This window comes from Rousettus aegyptiacus, unplaced genomic scaffold (genome assembly GCF_014176215.1).
Source record: "Rousettus aegyptiacus isolate mRouAeg1 unplaced genomic scaffold, mRouAeg1.p scaffold_m13_p_11, whole genome shotgun sequence".
NCBI lineage: Eukaryota > Metazoa > Chordata > Mammalia > Chiroptera > Pteropodidae > Rousettus > Rousettus aegyptiacus.
Window position 1 is genome coordinate 23,559,224 of NW_023416286.1, and position 19,255 is coordinate 23,578,478.

At 39.8% G+C, this 19,255-nt stretch overlaps 1 protein-coding gene across 3 annotated transcripts in view; it reads right to left on the reverse strand.

Annotated features, from left to right (window-relative positions):
* MTMR7 (myotubularin related protein 7) overlaps positions 1 to 19,255 on the reverse strand; it is an 87,506-nt gene that overhangs the window by 27,804 nt on the left and 40,447 nt on the right. For all 3 annotated transcript variants that reach the window (XM_016129892.2, XM_016129902.2, XM_036228611.1), the window contains 3 exons: positions 14,346 to 14,474; positions 10,844 to 10,978; positions 1,664 to 1,796 (listed from right to left, as the gene is read on the reverse strand). In XM_016129892.2, the coding sequence (XP_015985378.2) occupies positions 1,664 to 1,796; positions 10,844 to 10,978; positions 14,346 to 14,474 (397 nt within the window). The remainder of the gene's footprint in view (positions 1 to 1,663; positions 1,797 to 10,843; positions 10,979 to 14,345; positions 14,475 to 19,255) is intronic.

Consider the following 19,255-nt stretch of genomic DNA (forward strand, 5'->3'; position numbering starts at 1 on the left):
CAGATTGCGAAGACCTTGTTGGCTTACAATCCCTTATTTTTTAATTTATTTTATTTTTACGCCTACAGCACCTGGTCTTCCTAGGTGGTTTCCATCCAAGTACTAACCAACCAGGCCAGACCCTGTTTAGCTTCTGAGATCAGACAGGATCAGGCTTGCTCAGGGTAGCAGGGCTGTAGATCTAAATTTTTTTTTAATGATTCTGATCACGATGAACATTCTTCATATTAAAGTCAGACTACCCTTTCAATAACAATACCAAATAAGTCCAATTTTTTGACATCTAAAAAGCAGACTGCCCATGATAATCTCCAAAGGTTTAAGAAACTCGGTCATGCCCAGGTATCATCACTATGACCTGAGAGGTGGCAAATTTCCTGTGGAAGTAAGATGAAGATGGATCTGGGGCCATGATTTTTTCAGATGCAGAAAGAAATTTCTTCTAACCATTCAAATGCTCAATGTTAAAGGTTTGTAACCAGGGGCATCAAATTGTTGATTTACAGGCTGTCACAGCTACAAGAAATCATTCTAGTCCAATTCTCTCATTTTACAGTAGGTAACAGAGCCCCAAATAAGGTAATTGATGCGCTCAAAGTTTCACAATGATTGAGATAACCCAGGGGATCCAGGAAAGAGGAAGGAAATTAGTCTGTCGATGACATCAAGCCTCTCCAGCCCCATTGTTAGGCTCTCACTACATCCTGTTGTTCTGATTAAGCAGAGAACTGCCTAAGCCACTGAGAGCAAATGTTCATCCTGGGAAAAAAAATCATTCAACATTTTCTGTGTCTCTCTGCATTCCAGACCCCACATTTCCTATTCAGACAGCCCCTTCCCTGGCACTCAACTCCATCCCTCGAGGGCTTTTCCCCCAAGTGCAAGTTCAGCATTTACAGCCTCTCTAGGTTCCCATGGCACAAATCTCCTCTTTCCCTTTGGTTTCCACTACAGCCAGAAGTGGTGGACTGTGGCAACAGATTCCTCCTTGGATCTTTAGAATCACAAGGGACATAAGCAGTAAATGAAGCTGGTTTTGCTTGAACTGCAGAATTTCTGCTAATCAGCTTATGGCTGGTTTGGCCACATGAATGATTCTTCTATGCTACCTAATCCATCTCTGTAATTTCCTTTCCGGTGAGTATGTCAGTCTGTGAGTGTCTAGTGGTGCACGTGGCTGCGGGGTGGATAGGGGTGGGTTTATGTGTCGTTGCTACTGTTCAGAAATGAGACTCATCCTCCCTTCTAATGGCCATTCAGCCACTCAGATTCAGTTTACAAACCTCATTTCCCTACAAGGTTTTTGCTTTAACTGTAGGACTGCTTTATCTCCAAATGGCCTTGAATGTGGATCAAGCTAATTATATGAGAGAGAAAGAAAAACTATCCCTGTGCACCTTTATCTCAGATGTTAAGAATGACTGGAGTGCCTGACTGCTAACCAAGTGACATAATCAGTTCAGAGTGACACAAGAAATAAGAGAAAGGCTGTTAAATGTTTAAAGAGTCACTGAAATATGATATTCTTCCCAACTGACCCCACCGTGATAAATAGCGTCATTGTAAAAATACAATTTTAAAATCAAAAGACTATCTTATTTAGTTTTGCCATTAAAACATTTAACTGCATTTTTTTAATGCTGTGTGTAAGGAAATGGTTTACCTTCCAGCATTTTCTGCAGACTGTTTCTCATGACATGGATGTTCTCTATCCCAATAAACTGAAACTTGATGTTAGAATAATTGTCTTCGTTCTCGTAGCCTTTCCCTGCAGCACGGTTCGCCATGGCATTAAGCTGCAGGGGTCAGCAAAACAGAGCAGTCAGCAATTATATTCAGAACATGAAACAACCAAAACATTTTATGGATATCCATAAAAACATTCAAAATGATATGCAGAAATATGACATGTTTTAAATTACTGAAACATGTACTGAACTACGTAGTTTCAGACACACATGCTGAGCTTGTATTCAATGACATAAATTCATTGATGTGAGGAACATTTTCTGAGCTGGTAAGAAGCTTTCTGTGGATAAACCCTTCTGAAGAAGTCTCTCACAGTTCCCTGACACAGATGCCAAAGTGAACACAGGACTCTGTGACAGCGACAGGTTGCCCAAATATAATACTAAACATTAAAACCTGTAGGCTGGCAGAAGAATGTCAGCAGACACAACTGTCAACATAAAGCTCTGTAAGTCAGATCATGATAACGTCCAGAGTTATAATGCAATTAAGCACATAGGAATGGTTGTCTCATTCTAAAGTGCCTACAAGAATCTCCAAGATATCTAATTAAATCTTGAGCAAGAACCACTGAATACGATGAAGACAGAGCATGCAGATGCTAAGTCTCCAGAGGCATGTCCTCTAGCTACCTTATTTAAATCTCGACACTTCTTAGGGCTTTTTGATCATTTTCATTACCATCATTTTGTGGACAAGAAGTGGGGGTTTCCTAGTGCAAATAGGTTCAATGATAATGAATTCTGAAGAAATTTATTAAGTTATATAAGACTTTTGCCTCAGACTTGTATAACTAAAATCAAGAAGGGGAAAAGTCCTGCCTTAGCTGGGAAATATATGGATTTTTAGAATGAATGATTTATTGCGAATACACCATTCTTGGTGTTTGGCTAAGTGAGCAATCACAAACTAGAAAACAGTGTTCACAGGCCATTCTCGTCCTCTGCCCACAGAGGGCTGGGGGCTCTCCCAGGCAGAGTGCTGACACGGAGGAGCCACCGCTGGAAAAATTACTCATTTTTAGGACCACCGTGCAGTACTGAGAGGACATTAATAAATATTTTTCAAAAAGCTAAGTTTAAAAAGCTAAATTAAGTTAGAAACATACATATTCTTTGGCTCGGATCTCCTACTTGTGAGAATCTGACACAATTAAAAGTGCCAGCACCTAAAGACAATTGTCCAAGAATGACGTTTATTGCAACTTTTTTTATAACGGTAAAAAAGTGGACACCTCTGAATCTCTCAATAGGGATATGACTGGATAAATTATGATATATTCATACCCTGTACTACTAAAAGTAACAAGAAAAAAAAAACATATATATATATATATATATGGAGAGAGACAGAAGCACAAGAGAGAGGCTGACTTAGAACTGGCCCATGACATGTTAAGTGATTAAGCTACAGAATAATATTCACACTATTATCCCATCTTTTTCTTCGTAAAACAAACCAACCTACAGATATGCATTTATTTTTATATGTTTTAGTAAACAGAACAAAAATGTATGAATTTTTATCCAAGGCTATATGAATTTGGTGGGAGTGGCAGCAGAAAGAGAGGTGGCAAGGGGCAGGGGTACACTTTATCAATTAAGTGTAGTATTTATCAATACTACTTTAGATATTCCTGTATTTATTGTTACAGAGAAGATATATCAGGCTCGTGATTTAAATAATAGAAATAAAATGTAATAGAAGTGAAAAATAAGACATCTGAGGGCAGCCGTTGCTATAGGGGCTCAGGCTGGCAGACACGTCATATTTTTAAAACAGTCTCGCCCCATGATTTAGCTCGTGTGCCATTAGCTGGGGCACATTAGCCCCTCAGGACGCTGTTTCCAATTTACAAAAGATGATATTTTTCTCTGTGGAATGCTATGAGAATAAAGGGCTTGGCCTTAATCAAGAAAAAAATATAAAAATGTTATTTTTAGACAACTCATTTTCATGCTTTAAAATGTTTAAGTATTTTAAGGGGAAAATTTTTCTACAGTTTTAGACACTATTATTAAGAAACTTACTATTATAAAATATCACTGCTTTGTATAATTATTTTCCAAAGATGTTACAAGCTTTTTACTAGGATACCTGCAAACATCCTTCTGCTACATGAACCTTAAGTTTATTCTCTATCTTAAATAATTCACGTAAAGTGAACTCACCACATACCACAGAGATACTCTGATTGAACAGTTCAATGAGTAAAATTCATAATACTAGGACTATTATTATTTTAATCTATAAATAGGACTCTGTTCCCATTTTTTAAGTAGTTGGCTACTTATGACTTGGGAGAATTTATTCGTAGTCTTTAAAAGCAAGCAACACAAGATGGCCTCTTGAAAATCAATGGTACTTCTCATTATAAACAGAAGGTGGCACTATTTAACCTACCATCCAAAGGGTACTTTCTCAAGGTTTCCACATATTTCACAGGGCCTATCATGATAATGTGGCAAAAGCTGAACCCTCAAAGCAGGAAACACAGTTTTATAATAAATAAAAATTCAAGAAGTGATAGTGTCCCTTATGTAAACAAAACTCTATTAGAAGTCTCATTTGGGCCCCTGTCCCTTTGGTTGAGAAGTCCATTTCACAACCAAAGGTAAAGCTTTTCATTTCAGCTCCCCAAAATTCTCAAATAGATAAAACAATGGAGATAACTGCACTCTAGTTCCAATTTCTGCTTAAGGAACACAACAGACAAATGAAAGTAGGATTAGAAAGAGTGCCCCATTTGCTAACCCAAGGTGACTCTACTGTTGATAATCTCGGCACCTCTGGGTGCAGAAAAGTTTACAAATGAAACAAAAAGAACCCATTCATTTCTCATAAACTCTTCATGAACACCTAGTGTGTGCCAGACATTGAAGACAATAAAATGATGACTAAGCTGTTCCTGAGGCCATAAGCTCATCACTGCATGTGTAAGGGAAAGCACTAGCACCATGCAGTAATGGACAATGCCCCCCAGGACTGGGCGGGAACTGGGTGACTGGCTGGTAAGAGGCAGTGATGGTGGCGGGAGTTCCAGTCGGGAGCAGCCCCATGTGCCCTAGGGCATCAGGGGTAACGGGTCATGAAAGAAGGAGAACTTGAGATGGATTATAATAACCTGAAAAAACAGAGAGAGAAGGGCACTCTAGATCGAACAGTGAGGAAGAGAAGAGGTGGACAGACAAAAATCAAAGGAGCAGGTGGGTACTGGAGAGCCGACCAGTGTGAACGGAGTGGAAGGTTCAAGTATGGCGGCAGCAGTGCGAGAAGAAGTTAAAAAATATTTAGGGTCAGGCTCGATTTAGAAGTTTAGACTTTCTCTGTGCCAGTTGAGAGCAACTGAAAGATTCCGAGCAGGTTAATTGAAAAATTTGAAATTTAGTGTCCATAACTCCTAAGATCCACTGGAATGGGGTAGAACACGGAAGCTCCACTGGTGGCTTGCTGGTCTTGCTTATGGCCAAATCCCACACCTCGATCTAGCACGCGACAGGCACTCAATGAAGATTTATTGACCAGCTGACCAATCAAACAAATGACTGAATAGCAGAATGAAGGTTAAAGGTGAACAGGCCAAGAATGTTAAGAAATAGAGTCAGAGCCTTCCCTTAACCCTGAACCTATCAGACATATAAAAACCATGAAAACATAGCCAATCTTGATATCAAGTTAAAGGTCAGCCTGGTCACGATCGAGCCCTAGAGTCTAAAATTTCAACAGAGTACATTCTATACCTGAATGACGATGGGACCTGCCCTGATGTGGCTGGAAAATGAGAACAGAAGTTGATCTTGGCAGAAGAGGATCGGCCCTATTGTAGCACAGAGTGTCAAAGAGTCCTTTTCTCTCCCTCCACCTGTTACTGGTGAATTGAATAACCTTAACTTGTGAAATCAACATGGCAATAGAAGATTGCATTTCTTGCAACTACTGTCTACAACAGTGCTGGTCAAAACCCTCCTTTCCTGCCCCCTAAGGACATCTTAGGCAGAACTAAAAGCTTTCGGATTACACTCAAATGGGAAATCACCATCCGGTTTAATTTAAAATTCTAATACCATATTTGATGCAAAATTATCTCTTTCTCTCATTACAGGCTATTTGGACTGGTGAGGGGTCAGCTCTGGTACTCCCTCTTTTTTACCCTTTTTTTCTGGGCTCTATCTGGCTTGAGGTAGGAGGGATAAGAAAAGAGGTAAACATCTCTTTAAAAAGCTGGATGAGACTGCAATTCTCTCTCCATTTGTTGTCCCTGATTTTTTGGTTAACACATATAGACCATCACTGCCCTCTCTAATATAAGTGTCTAAACACTGAATCTCCTAAGGCGTGTATGTGGGTTCATGGGGGCATACAGCTCACTGACATGGAAGATCCATCCTGGCTTGAGACTATCCAGTCCCCTCAGCTTCCCTTCCTAGCATACAACCCACAGATACTTGCAGCTGGGAGCCTCCAGTGGGCAAGCGCTCTTAGGAGGGTAAAATTGCTCATGTACAGCTTCCTTCCTCAGTGTCCACCTGACCCACAGGAAATTCCTCTACCTTGTCCTGCCAAAGATAGGGAGAACAGACTGCTCCGCTGCCATCTCTCTCCAAGTCTTCTTCCCTTGCTCACTGCCAGTGGTGGCCATCAGCAGGTCTGCTACACATCCTACTAGGAAATAAGGTCCTACATGCTCCTCTATCAGGTATCTGAATCTTTACAACTGATTATCTTAGATCCTCCCTCGCACAATTCAGTGAGTTAATACCACTTAATTACTGATTCCCGAAAAAGAAGAAAAGTTTCCAATGTGACATACTATTATACAACTAAAAAATCGATTACATGGTTAAATGAGAAGCAATAACTGCAGAGCCGTTGGAGAAGGAGCCTGGGCAAAAGGCCGAGCACTGGCTGGGTCAGGAGCCTGCCTCACCTCACTCTTCTCTTTACAGCTCCTCACCTCCTCCCACCTCCTCCCATGGTTCTGGCGTCAGAGAACAGCTCAGAGCCGTTCTTGCTCCTCGGGCCCTGGCCTGATTCCAGGTGAGATTGTGATTGGTTCATTGGCTGTGAGCCTTGAGCTTCACTGGGTATGTGCTCAGAAAGGATCAACCCTCCTGAGCCCAAGAGTGGACATAAGGACCCCCTGGAGATTTTTATAAACAGACAGCACCATGTTCAAACAGAAGGAGAATGGGCTTTGGCTCAGATAAGCCTGGATTTGAATCTGGGCTCTGCCCTGAACTGTGTGACCGTGGAGGAATGATTTAACCTTTCTAAATCTAAGACCTTATCCATAAGAAGGAAAGAATATCTCCTCATTTGCAAGAATTAAATGAGAAAGTACCTGGCATTTCTCCAAGTTCAACAAAGTCCCAGAACAAATTGATAGTCATGAACAAGGAAGGTTGAGATAAAATGAGGTATCTCTCATTTTACCATCCGACAACTGTGGTATCAACACTATTTCATACCTTCTTAATGCACCAAATCCTAGTAGTAATATATGACCTAAAGCGTATAGGTTTTTTTTTGAATGGATGTTCAATACATGCTGAGGACCTCACTGCCTTTACTCCCCAAGATTTTAATGTCGACGAGCAATTCAGAAGGCTTTCATCCAAACAAGCAGCATTTGGAGTGAGCCTTGTTCAAAGGACAAGAATGATCCAGGTTGCCTCCTAACCCTTCTTCTTTTTAATTAAAACTGTAAGCAAACCTGGGCAGTGCCCCAGTGGCTACTGCCCACCCTACATAACAAACATGAACTCAGTCTCCTGGCTACCAAGGAAGCCTAACACGCTCTGGAGCAAAAATCAGCAGACATGATCTTTAAAAGAATGAAAGCTCTAAGCAAACAGTTTAAAACTCACGTGAACTGTGTGTGTGCATGGGTAAACATGAGATGAGGGCACCACTTGTACGAGATGCCAATTTTCTTTAACGGATGAAGATCAAACTTCTTATTGCAGAGAGAAAAAACACACCGTGCTAAATATACCCTTCAAATCAAATCCTTTGGATTAATTTATTTTAAATCTGGAATATGTCTGGCTCAACAACTGCCACATTTCCCAGAAGGCTTACATAACAGAGTTCACACTTGGCTCACTGGCCCTTAAATTAGTAGGTGAATCTGTTTGCCTTTATTTAAATCTAAGAAAACAGCACAGGAGAAGAACATCTCAACTCAGTAAAGCCCCTATCTTTCCTTCCTTTTCTTATCTTGTCTTCAGTATATGTGTCTAAGAAACAGGCACCCACCAAGTCATTTCTTACTATTAGGAAATTCAGAACAGCTCCATTTGACTTACATACACAGTACAACGAAGAGAAGGAAAAGTAGCCAAGGTTATAAAGAATCAGAAAGAAAAGTACAAATCGAAAGGGAACAGTAAAAGTCAGAGATTTTCTGGCATCTTTCAGGTGAGAATCTTTAAGCAGAGAAGCTGTTCCCCACCCCCAAGTCAGATGCTTATCCCTATACGTTGTTCTTTGAGAACACCACATAAAGAAGGCAATCCTTCATAAATAATTGTAACATCTCTTACATCACTGATCTCACACCATGATCGATCTGCTAATCTGGCTTCGGAGAGTAACTACCCTCACTGATCCACCCACATCTATCCCATAGCCTCACTTCTGTCAAAAGCAGAGGGAACTGTCAAGGGTATGATGAGTAAAGCACTGATCTTAGACTAAGAAAACATTAAATTAAGTGAACCAGACCTTGAATCACAATATTTAAGGAAATGAGGCTCAGAGAAGCAGTGAAAAGTGCCAGGGTCTGAGAGCCTACACACTAGATAGTATCCAGTTATTATTTCTTGCATCATCGCCTGTTAGCACAGGCTGTGTCGATGATTACCTATTCTTAAGATCACTATACACTTTTAAGTGACTTGGGCTGTTGGTCATACTTCCTTCATCTTGTTCTAATATTTCTTGTGTCCTTAAGTTCTTTTTTAAAATCGCTTCATTGACATATAATTCACAGGACATACAAGTCATCCATTTAGTATACAATTTGTGGGTGTTTGGTTGTGCAACCATCTATTTTTAGAACATTTTAATTATCCCCCAAAGAAACATTCTACCTGTTAGCTGTCAATTCCCATTTCTTTTTGTGCCCTTAGCCTTAGGCAACCATCAATCTACCGTCTGTCTCTATGGATGTGTCTATTCTGAACATTTCAAATAAATGGAATCATACAATATGTGCCCTCTGTAACTGATTTCTTTCACTTAGCATGGCATGTTCAAGGCTTACCCATGTTGGAGCACATATCAGTACTTCATTCCTTTCTATAGCCAAATAGTATTCCATTGAATTGATATAGCACATTTGATTAATCCATTCTCAGTTGGTAGACACTTAGTTGTTTCTCCTTTTGGGTTATTATTAATAAAGAATAAATATTCATGTATAAGTTTTTGTGTGGACATATGTTTTCATTTCTCTTAAGTTAAGAGTGGAATTGCTGGGTCATGTGGTAACTATGTTTAACATTTAAGGTCCTTATACTCTTTTAACCTTTTTATGAATAAAAAATTTTGGAACTAAAGTTTATAAAATAAAGTTTTCTTAAAATCCTCCTATTAGCCCACAGGAAAAACCACTGTTAACAGTTAGGTGTTCATACCCTCAATTTTTTTCCAATGCTTAGAAAGAACCATATACAATTTTTAGAATATAATTATTATCGTACGAATAGAATGACATTATACATATTTTCTGTTTCTCACTCTGTTGCTTAATAGCTGTATGGACCCCTTTCCATACCCATATGGAGAGAGAGCTGCATGTACCTCTCTCATCAGTCACAGGTCCAAGCACATTTTCATTATCGGCAAGAAATTACAACGCCAAATAATGTCAATGAAAGGCCATTTCTCTCTGTCATCTAATTTTGTGCTATATATTTCATGAACTTGTTGGTGCTTTTGTTTTCACATATTCACTGGCACATCCCCCTGAGGACTCGATTTGTTGACTGATTTACAAAAAAAAATGTGTCTAAACAGTGAAATGGGAAATCATACTGTACCTAATGCTAACGAGAGTTAAAATGTAAAGCTGAGAGAGACGTAAGAGTGAGATGGACTTGGTTTATCCCTTGATGACCAGATCTATTATTTCCTGTTGGTTGTTTTTCATAACATTAACATATGAATACATGCATGATTATAATCTTTTCAAACAAGAGAGTTCTCTACCTCCCCACTTTCTCCCTTCTCCACAGAATTTTAATAGATTGATATTTATCGTTCCAGACCCTTTTCTATTTAACAAAAATTTTTATAGTCCTAGTTTTTATTTTTCACAACACGAAAGTGTATATATTGTTTTGTGACTATTTTTTTCTCCTCTATAATTCCCCCACATACACACTTCCCCTGCTTAACCTATGGATGTTGCCATTTCCCCTAAGAACTGAATCTCTGAAGGTGGGGCGTCTCCTCCCACACACTCACAGCGTGCACCTGGGGCGGCCTGGCACACCTGGGGCCTGGCACACCTGGGGCCTGATGCACCCGGGGTATGGTCTGTGGTTCCACCTGGGGTGCGAACCCCCAGGACCTTCTGCGTGTAAAGCAGATGCACTAACCACTACACTAAGGAGCTACCCAATTTGTGACTATTTTTTTACTTAACATTACAATTTGGAAATCCTTCCAAGTGATAAAGATTACTTCAAGCTGAATTTGAAATAGTATAGCTGAACATCTCATGAAAATTAAACTGCAGGAGCTCCATAGTAAATTTTATATTGTTGAACAGAAAAGGTCATTTTAGAAACAAACCAAGAAAGAATTTGGTGCATTTAAACCGCATGCATTTGATGTGTGCACTATGTACCCAGTACGATGCTTCTTCAAGCAGGGGAAATATCTAAAGTACCTGACATAGCCAGAAACTTAGGACACCCAGGAAGCAGCCATGCAGAGCGTCCAAATGCTGACTCTGCGAAGAGGAACAGCCCCTTCGCAGATGAAGCAACCCGAGTGGGTGATGGCAGTCATTTAAAAGCTTTGCCTTGTGTCCAATCTCATGATTCAGAGCTGCAAAGACACGCATCAGAATGGCGATACCTACTTTAGGCCGAGTGTCAACGACGTAGATGAAGTCGCTTCCTGGATTGGCTTTCCTGATGGCCTGGAGCATCTGCTCATCCTCCAGGCACCGGGCGCTGAAGCCTGACAGCGGCTGGCTGCTCCGGCAGATGGAGGCCTGAGGGGAGAAGCCGTGGAGACACAACAGTGTCAGACAACTGTGCAACTGGACCCACCAGAGACCCGCTAGGCTATCTGCACAACAAGTTGGTTCACTTATGCCCCACACCAGCTTATAAAAGTTTCATGCTAATGCCTTCTGGAGATCAAGGTCGGTGTCTTTTTAATTCAGGTCAAAGAAACCAACACATGGGCAGGCAGTGTGAAAAAGTTCTTTGTGTAAGAAATTAGAACGTGTAAAAATGTTTGACTAGGATCCAAATTATGGAATTTAAAGCCATTTAAATAATCAAATTTCCTTTTATTGGTATTGCTCCATTTTCCTGCTGAAGGTGGAACTATAAAGTAAATAACTATTCTCTTATATTTATAGGATACTACTAATGGCAAGACTATAGTAAAAAATATATTTTTTAATGTTTTCCCTCATTTTTACTAGCACATTTAAAAACATCAGGGAAGAAAAAAAAAAGTATTCTAATCCTAAAAGTGAGCTCTGGCACTCCTCGTCAGAAAAGACAGGGATGTTTCTCACTAACTACACCATCCTCCCTCAGGAACCAGGTCACTTCATCCTTTTGATACTATGAAGCCTGCCATCCTCATCCCTAATGGCTCTCACCTCGTTCCTGAGCGCAGCCCTCACATGGCCCTGCCTGGCATGTGAGGTGCTCCTCCCCTGGGCAGTGAGTACATTTAACTAATAAACCTAGTGTCAGGTGCCATGTTTTCAGCCATCCCCAGTAACCTCAGAGCAGGAATCCTAACCTCGCCAATACGTGAATAGGAAGCGATGAAAATACCATGTATGATAAAAGCTGACCAAAAGGAATTATGTACCATCAGCAGGGGCATTTATATCAAAGGGCCCTCAACAGGACTTCTGGTTCACGCAGTGATGTTCACGTCAAGCTCCTCTTTAATCTAATTGCCAGTTTCCACTACCCAAGGTTAACCAAGTCATCTGACCATCAAAACCTTAACTGCCCCTTTGGCAACAAAGTGATATATGGGGAACAGTATTTTAACTAAGAAATGTCTTATTCTTATTCATAAGCATAAGTTCTATCAGGGTCGGAATACAGACTCAAGTCTAAAATGTCTAACAGCACAAAAGGGAAGAAAGATCAGCAAATTTGCATGATCTGTATCTGTTTAAGCTTTACAGAAGCCGGCCTGGTTCGCGTGTGGGTTTTGCTGAGCAATCACAGAGCTGACAGCGATGAAACACGGCTTTGCCGTTTCACGTGTCTTCCGTTTAACCACAGAAACCCACCTTCAGTAACATTTCCCTTTACAAAACTCTTGTCACATCAGAAGCATTTACATAACTAACCTTGATGGTAAAACCTAAACATTGTCCTGAAACATGAATTCGATCATTATTCTACCTGCAGTGTAGATTTTAGTTAATGGGGGTGGGAAAGTGGATCACGCACATTAAGTATTCTCTTGGAGTGACAAGGTGATGTAGCTAAAACTTGAAGTATGTTTTGCTTCAAAATTTTTAAATATAGGAAATCAATTATTTTAAATTGTAACTGACTGCTGTATGAGTTCATTTTCGGGCCTGTGCATCAAATAAAGAATAGCACACGAGGGCAGGAGTGAAGGCATGGGGGTCTGACACAGTAGATGCAGATGCTGGCCTCTGCAGTCTAACTGCTAAAAGTTCGATCCCATTCTGAGACATTACACACCTGCCATTATAATATTCACACTCACCAAAACAAAACAAAACAAAAATACAACACCCTCCCCCAAGCCTTCCTTGAGAATATCCAAGAATAACAAAACAGAAGGAAAAGAAGTAGGATAGTCACCGTGCTCACTTTCTAAATACCCAGCCTACCCCACCTCTTAACAATAAAAGAATAAAGGTCCTCCCTCTCTTACTTCTTTATCGATGGATGCTACAAAAAAGGTAAATGCTGCTGGCATCCTAGTTTCAAATGCAACATCATTTTCTAACTATCCATCATTTTTTTATCAAAGGAGATTTACATCTTTCTTTGCCTCTCACCACTGCCCCAATTCTGTAGAGGTTAAAATATATTTGAAGTCAAACAATATAGGACACTAATAAAATACTTGGCTGCTTTTGACCCTATTTCAGAGCAGTGAGAGTAACCAAAAATAAGATGATTTAAATCCTTTCAACTAACAGAACTTACACAGCTAAAGGAATATTCGCCTTCAAAGTAGGCAACACAGAAGGCTATGTGTTTACTCTGGTGAAGCTGGCATAGCTGGAAGTACTTTTGGAACCCTCCACTTAGAATCGGACACAGACTCTACCCTATTCCCTGCCTATAGGTGCATGATGGGCATACAAACTCACACACACCCCTGCGGCAACTGTTCACAGCCTCACTTGGCTTTGAATCCAAAACTGTATTATCTATCTTGAAAAGCAAACTTTTTCTCTGGCTACCGTCAGATAACTTCTAAAGTGGGTAGCAAAGACCATTCTTGTCTTCCTAAATTTGTTTTCTTATTCTCCACAGAAATGGAACCACGACTTTTAGTTGTTCATGTGGTTACCCATATAAAACTGTATCTTTTCACCTGCGCTGTGCAGTTCTGACCAATAGATGTGAACAGAAGTGTCATGTCGCAGTTCTGGAAACCTTTCTCAAAAAGCCGTGAGTGTACCCCTAGCCCTCCTCCGCCTGCTGCTGTGTGGTAACGTCATTTCTTATACCACATGATGAGGACCAAACTCTCAGATGGCAGACCAGACAGGGGCAAGGGGCTTCGGTCCCTGAGGGCTGATGGAGGAGAGCCAGGATACCAGGCCTGGACTGCCCACCTCTGTAGTTTTGTTTGAGAGAAAATGTTCTATCCTATTTAAGCTGCTGTTATGTAGTTCTGTTAGTTGCAGACAAACCTAATTCTAGATCTTACAAATAACATTAAAAAAAAAATAAAACCCACTCTCCAAAAATAAAAATTTCTCATGCTGAGGATACTAAAAAAAAAAAGTGCCATTAAAAAAAAATAAGACTAAGAGGCTGCCATGGATTGGGAGAGTGGGGTGGCGCGGGGGGGGGGGGGGGAGGCGCTTTTCTAAAATAGGCATTGCAAAGGTATTCAGCACTGTTTGAACAAGTGTGGTGCCTCTCCAGGTGACCTTCTTTGACTCTGTTGCATTACTTTATTGTCAAATAAATGTGGACTGGCAACTCCTACATGAGATGATAGGGGTTCAAGCACAGCTGTGTTGTTTCATACCACTCACAGCAATATCCACGTACCTTTAAGAATTCATACATACACGCGCGGCAGCTAGCCACTAGAAAATGCCTGTTGATGATAAAAGAAGAAAAGCAAAGCATAAAACAAAAGCATGCCTTGAGACTTACGTGGTTATCTTTATAGTAGTAAGAAAGGGCAGGAAATCGCCGTCTGCTCCGGAACTTGGAACTTCCCACTATGATGTGCGCTGTGGCTGATTTGGGAACGTACAGTTCAGTTGGGTAAGAATCACAAACCTGTCACAGGGAACACAAGGGGATTTTTAGGCAATCTAGTAATGCTTTGCGAATGTCCACAAGAAGTTCCATTCATCAGACTCACAGGTTGTATATTTAAGTTTCCTTAACCGAGTTACAGAGGAGGCTATTTTGAGGAAACTAAAAGCCATTTCAAAGAAATGAAGTGCTACTGGTTCTATGAAATCAGAGTAAAGAAAAGCGAAATAATCTTTAGCATCCTGTCCTTATACACTGTCTCTTCTCTCTAAGGGCTCTTTGTGTGAGCAAAGACAGCGACAAATGAGTGTTTCTTTCATCAAAAAAGGGAAAAATTGCAATTCTGCATTTTGGCACCTGAGAAAATTTTAGCTGCCTGTTTTATTTGAAAGATGGCCTGATACTAGAAGACAACTTCTTAAAATGCAAGCACTGGTAGTAAAGTCTTCAGGTCATCTTTCTGTCCCTGCACACAGTATGTGTACTTCTGCCTCTGAGTTGCCAGTAAAGCCAATGCCCTCCCTGGACCCTCCTCCCCTGATCTTCCCGAAGCCCATCCATTCTTCCAGGGCCAACCCCATTCCACCTCCTTCAGGAAGCCTCCACCCTGAGCTTCCGGCTCATGTGAATTTCTTCATCTGACTTCCTACCACACAATATAACAGATTTATTTTTACTTCTTATGTATCAATTTTCTAAGTGGTGAGAAATGATTTGCTCTCTTTGTGCATCACAGGCAGTAATTCCCAGAGTGGAAACTCTGGTGCCTTAGAAAAATCTTGTGATATAGTCAGAAATCAGCAGTTTAGAACCTGGCTCCAATTTGCCAACTTCATCGCCTTCTGCAAGTCCAAGTACACTGAGAATTTTGGTTTTCTGATTTCTAAAACTGATATAAAACAGAAATATCATCTCACAGGTAGATGTAAAGATCAAATTAGATAACACCCAGGACAAAGGACTTTATAAACCACTAGGTCTGACAAAAATGTTAGTAGTAGCAATAGCGACATCAATTGATTATTGCTCGACACATATTTTACTTTGACATCACCCAATTAATCTTTTTGCAACATGAAGATGGTTTAGATGGTGGTTCCTTGGGCTTTACCAAACCACCTGTTACTTTCCTGGAAGTCAAGCATCCTTTTGGGCACTTCAAGAGGACTCCTCAAGCAGATAGAGCCCCAGGGGAACTGCTTCCCCTGCACGTCCTCTGTCCATCGCCCTTTCCACTCTGGAAAGATGAGACCGAAGGGGACAAAACCCACCCCACCCGGCATCCGAGCCTGCAAAGCTCATTCTCATTGTTCCATGATGATGCCCTCCCTTGCCTGCCGCCACTGGCTTTGTCACCAGACTGGTGAACATCGGATAGGAGATAAAAGGGCCATAAAAGTGATGTTGCCAGCTCCAAAGTGCAATTTCTGTATTTCTCAAAGACATTTAAAGGAAGATTGCCAAACACTTTTACATGGGCTCTGACACTGACAGTCTGGAGGAAAATCCCGTTCCAAAAACAGAAGGCCCAGACTACTTGGCCCCAGAGAGATTTACCGGAATCACTGCCACAAGACACTAAGCTTCCTTCCCCATGTGAATCTGGTGTCTGATCCTCTCTTCAGTCAGTCAGCTAGGACATTACTACACAGACCACACCTGCTTGTCTGAGGTTCAAGACATGTAGTCACTGCACCAGATTAAGAACATTTTCTTAAAATAACAGTTTTTACAAGGAAATTGGTAGGTTTTCAGTAAGTTGGGAATTACCTACTTTCTTCATTATAATGACACTAAGGGATTACAAAGTTATGATCTATGATTTATTATTTATTTATGATTAAATAAGAAGAAGGAAGTAATGGGTGAGCTTTCTTAACATGTTTATTACATATGGCCTTTTTGAAGAGCAAAGAGGTGAGCTAGGAACTCTGGAGCTCCTGCCAGGTCCTCCTGTGGCCTCCCAAGTCCAAAAGATGCCCAACTTGGCCCCCGTTGTTTGTGGCTCCTAGGTATACATATCTGGTAAGGCACCAAGAGAGAAGGGAAACAACCGGAGCCCACTCTCCTTGATGCTCTCAGCCCCAACCTACTCAGGGTACTCTTTCTTCACAAGGAAAGGGAAGGCCCCTTTGCCCTCTGATAGCACCTGAGCTCTTTCTCTCCACAGCGTAGGAAAAGGCAACCTCTGCGGTTGTCATGTGCAGGGACCAAGAGCTCACCGACCTGACCCCAGGGAACAGGGGTCAAGCTCGCACCAGCTGTCATGGCTCTCCCTCTAGGAACATGTCAGTGCCAGGTGCAGGGACCCCTGCTTTCCCCAGAGCACTAGGTACAGGGGAAAAGATTCCAAGGGTCAGAGCTTAAACACAGGGCCTTCTTAAACACAGGATAAGCACCTACATGGGAAGCTCTAAGAGAAGCTGAAACACCTTTGGAGAATAGTGAGACTTATGGTGCCAGGTAAGTCGGGTTTCAAGATACAACTTCTTAACAAAGCTAAACAAGAAAAGTAAGTTCATCCTGTCTTCATGAAAGTAGACAGCACTTTCAAATGGAAATTAAAATAACAAGCCTGGGTAGCACAGACTGCTATCATTTTTGCAATAAGCTCAAGCAGTTATAGTCAAAATTCTGCCAATAAATAATGCACAGCACAGTGCAATTTATGCCACCAAATTCTGAAACTACTTGACGCACCTCACGAAATTTTGTCTGGTTTAGAAAATCACTTAAGAAGATTAGGGGAGAATATAAGAAGTTCAGAAAAGTAAAAAATGTTTTTCTTTTAAATTTTCTTTACATTGACTGCATAAGCCAATGAAAGTGAATTAAATTATAATCATTTTTCCATATATTTCTTTTATTAATAAGAAAATGATTTTCTTTGTTCTCCACTAAATAAATTAGCCTGCCTACAGTGCTTGTATGTCTCGGCTGGCCTTGCCAAGCGAGAGGAATCTTTTTTTGTTAATTCTTTCACTCACTAAATAAGTTTTTATTGAATACTTAATATGTTCCAGGCATTATGTTATGTGCTAGGGCAGTAATAAATACAAAAGAGCTGTTGGCCTCTAGAACTTCAAATTCCTAGCACTACAGATCTTTGCTGACCTGGTTATAACCTTCCAGTAAATGTATTTTCCACTGCAGGACAAGATCCATCTAACATGGCATTCAAGGCATTTTAATCTGTATTTATTGAGGACCAACCATTCAACTGAACACTCCAAGATGAGAGTTAGCTGCCAAAACTGAGATATATCTACATAGAAACTTTCTTCTTAAACATTTAAGACCTAAATTTTATTTCAAGGAATTTATGACATATTGGAGAAAAGAATGGTATGTATGAGCAGCATAAAATGCTTTATATATTAATACATAACACATAAAACACAGCTGTAGAGAACTAAAACAACATTTTAAAAAATTACTGGTTTGAATTACACTCTTTATTCCAAGAGAAACAAATAAAAATTTTAATCTAGTAATGTATGTTAATTATTTTATTTAAATAAAGACAATTTCAAGAGTTAAAAACAAAAGGAAATCTTAATTTGGAGAGTTAGATAACCATTCACTGTGCCTTATAAATAGGGATAATAGTAATGATTGAGATATTGATGATTATAATAATAATGAGCCTTCCCAAGATCACATGAATAAAAAATGGCAGAACTGGTTGTAAACTTAAGTTTTTGTACTCTAATTATGGTGTTATTTTCCCCACAGGCAATAGCTTCCTCTCCATAAGATGACACCATAAGCCCCACTTATCTCAAAATTTATGAGAAGAAATAACTCTTGTAAAAGAAATAAAAAGTAAATGTTTTCCTAACCATGAGGTTAAAAGCCAAAGTAATAAAGGCATAACCTTCTCAATTGGCTATTAGACAGAAATTTTTTGAAAGAACCAACTTTTATTAAATTCCTAAATTGGTAATAAATAAGGGTATATCATCTTTCTCTTTGTTTCAATGATACTTGCAAAATCATGAAATTCCCTAGGTTTTCACCTTTTCTGTTTCAACACCATTTGTGAATTCTTGGTTTTGGTTTGCTGTGTGTTACTTTTGAAAAGAAATGCTGTATAACTCATGTTTTGCAGTCTCTACAGTGTAGGACTTAGGTGACTAAATATTGAGTCATGTTTGTGTGGTCTAATCCTAAAAGAAAAACTCATCGAAAATAGGAAAAACCTGTGTTCCCAAGAAAATATTATTCCACAAGATTTTCTTCCTCACCCAAGGGTGGGTCATATATTTTTTAAAAAAGGATATCCGATTCCAATTTTCTTTACTAACTTTGGGTTTTCCTTCTTTTCATTTCAAGGCTAAAAAATCACTGCAAAGAGTGGCTTCAGTGTGAGAACAAACTATCTAATTCCATTAGTCAGATATTTTATAATGATTGAGACAAAAAAGACTCAACTGTCTACTAACAGTGTAAGGTTATGTTGTTAGACGTAAGTGTAATTAAGAAGAATATTCAGTATCATAAAAGCATCCATTCTATTCCAAATAATCTGTAAATTCGAAATATTCAGAATAATGTGGAAGGACCTGACCTATAGGATATCAAGATTTATTACAACGCTATAACCATAACTAGTAAAAATGTAGTTATAGAAATTATATAGTGTCAAACTGTATTGTTAGCAAATATACTAGGATTTTTAAAAAAAAAAAAAAAAAAAAAACTAAAACTTAAAACAAATAGGAAAGATTGACAACTTGAAAGTTCTGAGGATAAAGGTCCCGTAGGAACAGTATATAAATGTCTCCTGAGTGGAGATATTT